Source organism: Nannospalax galili, unplaced genomic scaffold (assembly GCF_000622305.1).
Source record: "Nannospalax galili isolate Female #2095 unplaced genomic scaffold, S.galili_v1.0 scaffold2324, whole genome shotgun sequence".
NCBI lineage: Eukaryota > Metazoa > Chordata > Mammalia > Rodentia > Spalacidae > Nannospalax > Nannospalax galili.
In genome coordinates, this window is record NW_008351545.1 from 259,618 (window position 1) to 271,648 (window position 12,031).

General features: G+C 40.3%; 2 protein-coding genes across 2 annotated transcripts in view; both read right to left on the reverse strand.

Moving 5' to 3' along the window:
* Positions 1–8,343: 8,343 nt before the first annotated feature.
* Positions 8,344–9,696, reverse strand: Pgbd1 (piggyBac transposable element derived 1; the record flags this gene model as incomplete). Its single annotated transcript, XM_029553743.1, has 1 exon — positions 8,344–9,696. A coding segment is annotated over one exon (945 nt), but the record flags the coding sequence as incomplete, so codon positions are not given.
* LOC103746325 (piggyBac transposable element-derived protein 1) overlaps positions 9,609–12,031 on the reverse strand; it is a 15,224-nt gene continuing 12,801 nt past the window's right edge. Inside the window, exon 7 of the mRNA XM_029553741.1 lies at positions 9,609–9,742. The gene's annotated coding sequence lies outside the window, so the exon portion shown is untranslated. The remainder of the gene's footprint in view (positions 9,743–12,031) is intronic.

Consider the following 12,031-nt stretch of genomic DNA (forward strand, 5'->3'; position numbering starts at 1 on the left):
CTCTATCTCTTTCTTTAGAGTTTCATAATTTTCATTGTAGAACTCTTTAATGTTTTTGGTTGGGTTTATTCCTAAATATTTTATTGTTTTTGAGGCTATTGAGAATGGGAGGGTTTCCTCGAGTGCTTTTTCTGATTGTTTGTTATTGGTATATAGAAAAGCTACTGATTTTTGTAAGTTGATTTTTGCATCCTGCCACTTTACTGAAAGCATTAATCAATTCTAACAGTTTTCTAGTGGCATTTTTGGGATCTTGTAAGCACAATATCATATGACCTGCAAATAGGGATAGTTTGACCTCTTCTTTTCCAATTATTACTCCTTTAATTTCCCTTTCTTGTCTTATTGCTCTAGCAAGGGTTTCAAGCACTATATCGAAGAGGAGTGGAGATAGTGGACAGCCCTGTCTGGTTTCTCCATTTAGGATGATGTTGGCTATGGGTTTGTTGTGTACAGCTTTAATTATGTTAAAGTATGTTCCCCCCAGAACAATTCCTTTTAGGACTTTTAATATGAATGTATGTTGGATTTTGTCAAATGCCTTTTCTGCATCTATTTGGATGGCCATGTGCTTTTTGTCTTTAAGTCCATTTGTATGTTTTATTACGTTTATTGGCTTATGAATGTTGAACCATGCCTGCATCTCTGGAATACAGCTGACTTGATCATGGTGGATGATCTTTTTGATGTATGTCTGTATGCAGTTTGCAAGTATTTTGTTGAGTATCTTTGCATCTATGTTCATTAAAGATACGGGTCTATAGTTTTCTTTTTTTGTTATATCTTTACCTGGTTTTGGTATTAGAGTGATACTGGCTTCATAGAAGGAATTTGGGAGTTCTCCCTCTGTTTCTATCTTCTTGAATATTTTAAGCAGTATTGGTTGTAGATTTTCTTGGACTGTTTGGCAGAATTCTGCTGTGAATCCATCTGTGCCTGGGCTTTTTTTAGTTGGGGGGTTTTGTATTACTGTTTCAATTTCCTTATTTGTCACAGGTCTGTTTAGGCTTTTGATAGCTTCTTAGTTTAACTTTGGTGGTGGCCATAATTTTAGGAATTCATATATTTATTCTAGGTTTTCAAATTAACAGCATATAGATTTTTAAAGTATTCCCTTACAATAGTTTGGGGTTTTTTTGGTGTCTATTGTAATATTTCCCTTTTCATCTCTGATTTTGTTAATTTGAATTTGCTCTTTCTTTTGGTTAACTGGTCTAAGGGTTGGTCTATATTGTTTAACCTTTCAAAGAACCAGGTCTTAGATTCATTATTTTTTTGTATTACTTTCTTTGTTTATATTTCATTAATTTCTGCTCTGAGTTTTGTTATTTCATCTCATCTACTAGGTTTGGGGTTGGTTTGTTCTAGCCTTTCCAGAGTCTTGAATTGTACTGTCAAGTTGTTTACATGTGCTCTTTCTGATTTTTGAATGTAGGCACTAAGAGCTATAAACTTGCCTCTTAGGACTGGTTTTAGGTGTCCCAGAGGTTTTGTTGTGTTCTCATTTTCATTTTGTTCCAGGAATACTTTTATTTCTTGTTTTCTTCTTTGACCCATTCATGATTCAGGAGTGTGTTGTTTAATCTCCATGAGTTCGTTTATTTATTAGAGCTTCTTTTTCTGTTGATTATAAGCTCTATTGTACTGTGGTCTGACAGAAGGCATGGAATTATTTCAGTTTTTTTTGTATTTGTTGAGATTTGTTTTGTGCCCCAGGATGTGATCAATTTTAGAATAAGTTGAATGAGCTACTGAGTAGAAAGTGTATTCTTTGGTGGTTGGGTGGAATATTCTGTATATATCTGTTAGGTCCATTGCATATGGTATGTCATTTAATTCAGATATCTCTCTGTTTATACTTTGTCCAGTTGACCTGTCTGTTGAAGAAAGTGGGGTATTAAAGTCTCCCACTATCACTGAGTTGGTGCCAATCTCTTTTATAGTCCTGGACTACTGATTTTATGATATTAGGTGCTCCAGAATTTCATTAATAAATGTTCATGATTGTAATATCTTCTTGGTCAATTGTTCCTTTGATTCAATGAAGTGACCCTCCTTATGTCTTCTGATGAGTTTTAATTTGAAGTCTATTTTGTCAGATATTAAAATTGCAACCCTTGTTTGCTTCTTAGGGCCATTTGCTTGGAATATTTTTTTCCATCCTTTCACTCTAAGATAGTGTCTATCCTTGGAAGTGAGGTGAGTTTCTTGAAGACAAAAAAAAGATGGGGTTTCAGCTGGGCGTGGTGGCACATGCCTTTAATCCCAGCACTTGGGAGGCAGAGGTAGGCGAATCTTTTTGAGTTTGAGGCCAGCCTGGTCTACATAGTGCATTCTAGGACAGCTGGGGCTACAAGGAAACCCTGTCTCAAAAAAGACACACACACACACACACACACACACACACAAAAGATGGGTTTTCTTTCTTGATCCATTGTACCAGCCTGTCTCTTTTGACAGGGGAGTTGAGGCCATTGATATTTAGTGTTATTATTGAAAGGTGAAGATTGTGTACTGTCATTTTAATTTCTTTGTATTTATGGCCCTATTTTGTGTTTCCATTGTTATACCTTTATTTTCTTTCTGTAGCATTTTGGGCATACTCATTCCTTTCTTCAGTCCTTTGTATTGCTTCAAGTATTCTCTGTAATGATGGTTTTGAAGACATGAATTCTTTCAGCCTATTTGTGTCATGGAAAATTTTCTGTTCCCTTTCAGCTTTGATAGTTTTGCTGGATAAATTATTCGGGGTTGGTATCCATGGTTGTTTAGACCTGGGAATACTTTGTTCCAGGCTCTTCTGATTTTCATAGTTTGCATTGAAAAGTTAGCTGTGATTCTGATGGGTTTTTCTTTATATGTAACTTGTTTTTTTTCTCTCTAGCACCTTTCAGGACCCTCTCTTTGTTCTGTACATTTAAGGTTTTTACTATGATATGCCATGGGGATGTTCTGTTCTGATCATGTCTTAATGGTGTTCTTTGTGCTTCTTGAATCTCTATAGGTATATCTTTACCTAATTTAGGGAAGTTTTCTTCTATAATCCTATTGAAGATCTGTTCAATGCCATTGGTTTGATCTTCTCCTTCCTGTATGCCTATAATACGTAGATTTGGTCATTTTAGGTTGTCACATTTCCTGAGTGTTCCATTCCTGTGTTGGTTTTTTTTTTTAATTTTGCATAGTCTTTGCTTAAGGAGTCCAGATCTTCAACTTTATCCTCCAGTCTTGATATTCTATTTTCCATTTCACTCATTTGCTTGTGAGACTTTCTCCTGTTGTTTCTACTTGTTTTATCGAGTCTTTCAGTCCCATGATCATTTCTATTTGGGTTTTCTCCACTATTTTTATCTCTTTTGTGAATTCTCTTTTCAAATTATGAATTGTTTTTGATATTTCATTGAGCCACATATTTGTATATTCATGAGCTTCCATTATGTTTATGCCTTTCCTCTTTGAGTTCTTTGAGTTGTTTGTGTTTTCTTGTAATTCTTTGATCACGTTTATTACTGTTCTTTTTAAATTCTGTGTCCTGGGGTTCTACAGAGTGGTTCTCAATGTTCTGCAACTTCTGTGGAACTCATGGGCTTTGTTGGGGACATATTTTCCTTTCATATTGTCTGTGTTTTTGCATTGCCATCTGGCATATGGGTGTTCTTTGTTGGTTATGTGTTCAACAGGAACTTCTACTCTGCTTTTGTTTAATTTAATTTTGGTTCAGAGTCCTGGCTAAGCAGGTCTTTCTGCCTGATCCCGAGGCTGGGAGTTTGGCAGTGAGGGGGCCACCTGGGTGAGAACTTAGAAATCTATGGTAGGGTGGGCGGTTAATCTTGTTTGGGAAGGTAGTCTAGAGATTTGGAGTTAAGGAGTAAGAGCCAGCCTGTGATAGAGGCCTGCAGGGAGGGATAGTGATGAGAGGAATGGGGTAGCTGGTCCTGTGGAGAGTGGGTTGGAGCTGAGGCTGGGCCTGCCTGTGGGAGAGGCAGGCTGGGGATGGGGTGGGGATGGAGACTGCCTGTAAGAGAGGCCAGCAAGGGACAGAGTGAATGTGGATGAGAGAAATCCGGGAGGGAGGCAGTGAGCTTGATCCAATTTACCAGAATCCTGGCTGAGCAGGTCTGTCTGCTTGATCCTCGGGCTGGGAATTTGGCAGAATCCTGGCCTAGCAGGTCTGTCTGCCTGATCCTGAGGCTGGGAATTTTTCCCATGTGTACTTTGTAAAGACTGGGTAAGTTCAAACAATATATAGAGGAGGGTCTTTTTCTTTAAGACATATAAATAGACTTAAAGATTTTGAGAATAAGAATTATCCACATTCACACAGGAAATTGTTGCTGTGGTGTCCCTTAACAATGTGAGGTTCAGCTTGAGAGTGGAAGGGTGGGAATTGAGGAAGAGTGCAGGGATTCTGGAGATACCAGAAACCAGAGGGGAATGAGAAAATGGAGATGTCGGAGAGCGTGTTTAAGGATCTCTCAGTGCCTTTCAGTCTAGATGATGACTCACCCTCGTTGCTTCCTGCCAACTTTTCTTCATTATATTCATCAGGTTGTTCGTGTTCTTCATCTGCCACAACTGGGGCTGGAGAGATGACTCAGCAGTTAAGAGCACTGTCTGTTCTTGCAGAAGACCTGGGTTCAAATCCCAGCACCTACATGGCAGCTAGCAACCATCCATAACTCCAGTTCCAGGGGATCCAACACCCTCTTCTGTCCTCCATGGGCATTGCATAACATGTGTGCACTTACATACATGAGGCAATACACTCATACACATAAAATTTAAAAGTAAAAATAAAAATATTTAAAATTTATCTGCCACAACTGTTGGTGTCAATTGTCTGGCAGCTCTCCTCACACGAGAGCAAAGCTCACATTGTTTGTGGTCCAGACACTGTACTCCAGTATTCTTTCTAAGTGCCAAATTTCATTCCAAATCCTTTCCATGACTACCACATATTCACCTGCACACACCTATGCACACACACCTACACACACACTGCACATTCACTTTCACACACACACACTGCACATTCACTTGCACACACACACACACACACACACACACACACACACAATGCTCTTCTCACCCTCATTCTACCTCATCTCTAGCCCTCTGGATGGTTGTGTGCTTCCTGTTTGAACATTTACCAGATTTCCACACCCAGCTGGGCCCACCCTCCTGGTTTACCCAATTCCTGCAGCAGTGCCCCCTTGTAGTCTATCACTGGTACTCAAGCTTACAATAATTTAAGTCATTCTGTCCTTCCTCAGTATGGGAAAACTGTAGACAAATTTCTTTTCTACTTCAGATTAAAGAATCCAAGGTTGACTTTTCACCCCCTGTACTAGGGCTTGAACTCTGAGCTCTGTGCGCTCTACCACTGAGCTGTATGTATCATGGCTTTCCCAAAGTTGAAAATGTGAGTCGAAGAGCACGAACACTAGCTGGCTGTCGGGAAGAAATCATCTGAAGATGTGAAACTCCAGCAGTCCCACGTAGACTTCAACAGTTGCTCAAAGGTCCATCGGAGACAGCCGTAGTCAATGGGGAAATACACAAAAGAGAGGAAATCTACCTGTTGTGAGTGCAGAAAAAGCTTTACACAGCCCCAAGGCCTCCAAATTCACCTAAGCATATCAGTGGGGTGTTGGCACTCACTCCAAATGGACTGAGCACTTGTGACTAGCTAATGATGCCAGCCCTGCCTTGGCACCTGACAGAGGCCAGACTTTGGACATGCACCAGCAGCTGCATGCCTGCCCAGCTCTGATGGAGAAGGGAGAAGAGCATAGCCACACTGCAGTACTATTCACCCATGGACTGTAATAGAGCAGGCCACACTCAGAGAAGACAAACTTGTCCAGCACCAACCAGCACTTGGATAAGAGAACATACGAGTTCTAAAAGAGAAGCCAAATCTCCAACCAGAGTGTCAATGATGTCTGATACCAGAGGGTTCCTAAGGCCCAAAGGCCTGTCTTCAGGGAATCCAGTAACATTGTCAGAGCACAATACCTGCTAGTTGGTAGTGCTGTAAGCTTAGATTGTTCAGTGGAAGAAGAAGGAAAAGAAGAAGAAGAAAAGAAAGAATATTCCTGTAACAACTATCTTTCATCAGAATCCATTTTGCATCAGCAGTAGTCAGATGTTACAAAGCCTGCTATGTCACAAAAGTGTCCAGTGTCATGTGATAAATTTTAGACCTGGAGACTGCATAGGCACTGACTTAGCTCCAAATTTGGAAGGCAAATTCTAATCATATATACAGCACAACCACAAATTTAGTTGACCTGATGACTTTGGTAAATACATCCTGGAGAGAAAATTTGATACACAGCTGAATTTTGCATTTGAGAAGTCTTAAGGTCTACCAGACTCAAGACTTCTGACCTCTTTGAAATGCCATGTGGACAAGAAGACCCATATTCATATGGGATTTCCCTGAAAGGAAGAGAAGTGAGACCATAGTAAAGAAATTAAACAATTTATATTGAATATTTGCAGTGTCCTATCCTAAGGTCTAAGCCTGGGCCTGACTTCAGAATATGTAAGCAGAAAGGTAAACCAGAAATGTAAATTTTATAACCAATCATTGATAACCAGAAAGCTCTCAGTGTAGGGAGTCTCTAATTAGATCCATGTATTTTTTTTTTCCTTACCACGCTATCATACTCAACTGTCCTCACTGGGCTGCAGAGATGGCTTGGTGGGTAGAAGCGCATATTGAAGCCTAATGACGGGAATCACATGGTCAAAGAAGAGAACTGATTCCTGAAAGTTGTCCTCTGACCTCCAAATAAAAACTACGGCAAGTGTGACCCCAATAAATAAATGTATTAAAATTTTTTAATTAGCTGTTTGAAAAATAGAGATACAGCTATGTATTTGGATAGCTAAAAATTTCCATTAAGTTGCAATGAAGTTTAAGTATACCCTCAATAGTATATAGCAAGACATTTCAGGTACTGTTTGGTTGTAAAATAAATTCTTTGGAAGTTTATTTTCCAGTAATGGACATGCCTCAAACAAAAATGGCCATCATGTAAGGCACTATTTGAGCAGCACCATAAACGTGTCGACAGAAGTCTCTCAGGCATTTAGTACAGAGGCAGTGCAGGGTGGACAGTGATAATTCTTTGGTACAGATCTGCAGGAACCTTAGGAAAGGACTGTCCTTTCTTAAGGCTGTGGCCCTTCACACACAGAAGCAGAGACCTCCTGCAATGACACTTCTGTGGGTGGTTATCACACTTCATCACTTTCAACAGAAACCAATCACATCTGTCATTCCAGCATTTGGAGACTGAGGCAGGAGGACTGCCATGAATTCAAGGCCAGCTTGGGCTGCAGAGTGATTCCTGGCTATCCTTTTTTTTTTTCCTGAGACCCTGTGAAAAAGAGGGTGAGGAAGAGAGAAAACCAATCTACCTTAGTGACAGGAAATAAACACGTTCTGAACATCTTCTGTGGAATGGATTAACCTATTACTCATGACTTAAACTTCTACCACAGATACATGCATAATAAAACACATATTGAATGAAAAGTTGTGTCTAAAACACAGAAATGAGGTAGAATCCTTGTCTGTAGTCTAATCCACCACCACTAAATTTCAGTGCTAAGGAGTCATGGTTCACTCATTCCAAATGTCTTTTCTTGGGTGAGCAGTCAATGACGACCTCAATCCAGACTGTCCTATGTGATTTCAACACAGGCATTCTGTCAACAACTGTCATGCTTCGCTTTCTCCCCATGATGACTCTATGCCTACTCGACTTGCTTCATTACCTTCCTCTTCTGACCTCTCACGACACATCATTCTCTCCAATATTCAAAGGCACAACTTCACTTTTCTCCCTCTACAGTGGTTTCATGCCTGGCCCTGTCTCAACTATATACAGTGTGATTCAGGTTTACATCAAGGCTGATGTATTTAAAATATTTTATTTATTGTTTCTATTTTATGTGTGCAAGTGTATTGCCTGCATTTATGTGAGTGCACCCATGCCATGCAATGCTGCAGAGGTCAGAAGAGGGTGTTGGATTCCCCTGGAACTGGAGTTAAGGACTGTTCTTAGCCACCATATGGGTGCTGGGAATCAAACCTGGGTCCTCCGCAAGAGCAGCTCAGTGCTCTTAACCACTTAAGCCATCTCTCCAGCCCCACGGCTGATGTATTTAATCCTTTACATCTATGTCTTGTTTAGAACACTCTTTCCTCATGGGCAGTATATCTATTTTGGATATTTATGAATTCAGTGCCGTTCTATAAACTATGATATTGCCTGTGTTTTTAAAATGTCAATCTCGAGGGAAAACTGACAATGGGGGATGGCAGGACTTCATTCTTTTAATGTATGAAATAATGCAACACATAAGTGACTTCTCATCTCTGACATAAAATTAGACATAAAGATAACACTTGAGTTCAACACAGATTTTTTTAACATTATTTGCTGTAACAGTCTTTGTTTTTAAAAAATACCAGTTACTTAATTACATCTTCTCCATCAGATTTGCTTTGGTGGGGCATAATCTAATTACAGTTATAATTTTTCTGTGTCTTGTTACTGATCTGTCCTAATGTGACAGATTAACATCATGTCCCAAGTAAAAATGTGCAACACACTTCCAAAAATCCAAGATGTCTAACGAAGATCCTGGGTTACAGAGTCTATATAGCTGCCAAGCATTGTTCATGGCTACGTCAATCATGTAGCTCACCAAGACCATTTGGAAATAACTTGATCATCTTAGCCACACCTTTCCTGCACTCCTCAGTCTCACGATGGATGGCTGGCTCATCTGAGGGAACTCTCCATCATCAGCTGAACAACTTACCTTACTGACTGGTTCTATGCCTACAGCATTTGAGCAAAGACTAATAAGACCATCACCATGCCAACAACACAAAATTACATGTTTTTTCTTCCCCCTGAAGTCAAAGTACCCCCTCTTCATTTCTTTCATATGTTCTGCATTCATAAGTGGACATTTGTTGGTCCTGTTTTCATGAATCAATCCTGTAGCCCTCACCCCCTTCTTTAAAGCTGACATCAATTTGGAACTTGTAAAGAAGCTATCAAAACACAGGTGATAGGGATATTGACCTCTCTCTAAAAGAATGTCAACAAAGCACATTATTAGATTTCCACCTAGCCCAAGGTCCAGATCCTTATCTGCTTCCACAGCTGATTCTTGGTAGTGCTCAAAACAAGTCAGATAACCTTGAGTGGTTGTACCACACCAAATGTTGTAGCCAATTCTAAGCGGCTTTCCATTCAGGAATTGGTCACTATCAAAGCACTCACACATTGACTTATCAAAGCAGTAGTATTCTTCTAGAGGAGCATATAAGAGAAAATTTTTATTCATTTGCTTTATGAGAGGTCTCAATTTTGAAAACTTGTCTTTTTGATCTAGATGGCTATTGTCTGCAAACTGCAGGGATGAGAAAATCAACTCAAATCTGTCCCTTCTAATTGCATCTCTACCCAGGGTCTGATCAGCACCAGCAATTTCCCAATACATTCCTCTCTTGGGACACCTTACAAATCCGCTCCAAAGGACACCAAACACACACTGCATTTCTTGAATGGTGACTTTCAAGTTGACATTTTTCTGAGAAGCATAGTTATTGGTTTCTTTGACGATCAAGTTGAATGTTTCATCATCAAACTTGAGGCCAGTTTTTCAGTAGAAACAACAGTTACTGTCAGGCGTCTGGGGTGCATGATCTCTGGGGAAGAAAAGAACACATGCTACAAAAAATCCTAATCTCACTCTTTCATATTTACTAAGTAAACACAAAGCAGGGTTTCTTTTGGCAGGGGGGAGTTGCTTCTCACTCTATGTTTCTGTTGGGAAGGCTTTGGCCAGATTAATATTGCTGGCGTCTCCCCACCTCTCCTACCCGTACTAACTGTGGTCTCTGGGAGAAGCTGGCATCCTCAGCACAGCCTTCCATCCATCCCTTTCAGAGCAGGATGCAGACCTCAGGTTCTCCTTTTGGCTGTGCTGCGCTGGCTCTGCAGGAGGCACTCTTCCCCAGCCAGGCCAGTCTGAGCCTCGTGAGCTTTGCCTCTGAGCTTCTTTGTCTAGACTAGCTTCTGCCAGCAGAACCATCTGCTTTACTTCTATATCCCTGCCAATTTCTTCTTAACTTGGACAAGGAAGGCGTTCATTATTTATGAGGCCGACTCCAAAAGGACACCAAACTCTCAGAGCTTCTGTGCAAGGAAGGACTTAGCCTCCCTCACTTTACATTCATTTGGTAAATATATTTCTCTGACAAGAAACAGAAATGAAAAGTCATTGCACTTGAATTTTTATGGGATTCACAAGGAAGTATGTTAACAGTAAAATGAAAAGTATTTTCTTACACAACTAAAAATTATTTATTTTATGTGTCTGAGTGTCTTGCTTGCATTGCACGTGTGTCATGCAATGCCCACGGAAGACAGAAGAGAGCATCAGATCCCCCGGAACTGGAGTTACAGATAGTTGTTAGCCGCCATGTGGGTGCTCAGAACTGAATCCAGGTCCTCTGCAAGAGCAGTTAGTAATTTTAACTGCCGAGTCATCTCTCTAGCCCCGACACCATTCTTTTTTTAAAATGTGTTTATTTAGTGTATGTGCCAGTGCTCATGTGGAGGTCAGAGGACAACTTAGTGGATGGAGTCAATTCTCTCTCTTTGTGTGGGTCCTGAGGATTAAGCTCAGGTCATCAGGCTTGTGTGGCAACTGCTATATTTGCTGAGCCATCTTGCCATCTCACAAGTCTGTTTGTAAGCTCACTGAAAAAGCAAACCAAAAACCGCTTTAAAGTTCTACATATTTATATTTTATTTACTACTGTTCTATCAACAAACTAGCTTTAGATGACGTGGGGTGGGAGTGAAGGAGACAGTGAAAAGAGTCTATTTTGCTGGGTGTGGTGGCACATGCAGAGTCAGAGGCAGGTAGATCTCTGTGAGTTCAAGGCCAGTCTGCTCTACATAGTGAGTTAAGCCAGCTGGGCTATATAGTGAGACCCTGTCTGAGAAAAGAGCATATTGTAATATAATTTTTCTACCTATATTTACTAAAGCATTTATCACACTGGGTGTCTTCAATATCTACATGCGTGGTCTAGTCAACACATTCATCTTAAGTTTAATTTTTAAATTTTGTTATTAGTGTGGGTGTGATGTTGGGGAATAGACAAATGCATTACTGGCCACATGTGTGGTGGTCAGAGGACAACTTTCTGGAGTTGGTTCTCTCCTTCCATCATGGACCCTGGTATGGAGCTCAGGTGGTCGTGCTTGTGTGGCAAGCACTCTTCTCTGCTGAGTCACCTCACTAGCCTTTCTTTTTGAGGCACAGTCTCACTCTGCACCTCAGTTCAGCCTGGAACTTATATATAGGCTAGGCTGGGCTTAAACTAAAGGCAATCCTCCTGCCTCAGCCTCCTGAGTACTGGGATTATAGGCATGAGCCACCATCCCTGGTTCAATACATTCATCTGATAATTCCTCAGCATCCTCAATTTCAGAATACTCTGAATCCTGTCATGACACTGAAGCCTTTTCAATGCTGAAATCTAAACTCCAAGAGCTACAGTGCATTAAGGTCAATATTGTGAAGTCAGGATCTCAGAATGGGAAAGGGGGGTGGGGAGTGAAGCGAAGAATAGGGTTAGGATGGAGGACCGGAAGAGGAGTGTGGGGCTGCTAGGAGCTTTGGAATCATGGTGGGGCTGCTGCACCAAACCTGTAGCCTACCTCAAACTTTTCATCCCTAAAAAGCAAGGTGTTTTTACTTTTTTTTAAACAGAAAAATTCATTTTTAATGCAATTGACATTAAGATGTTTGCACATGCGTTTCTAATCTCTATATATCTGATTATTACTAGTCACAGTCGGTTAATTTCTGAGCTCCTTGGCAGCTGAACATGGATATAAAGTCATCAGGTAGATTTCAATGGTAATATTTTTCACATTTACTAATTATTAAGGAGCAAATTTTTATGCTTTGAAGAATTATT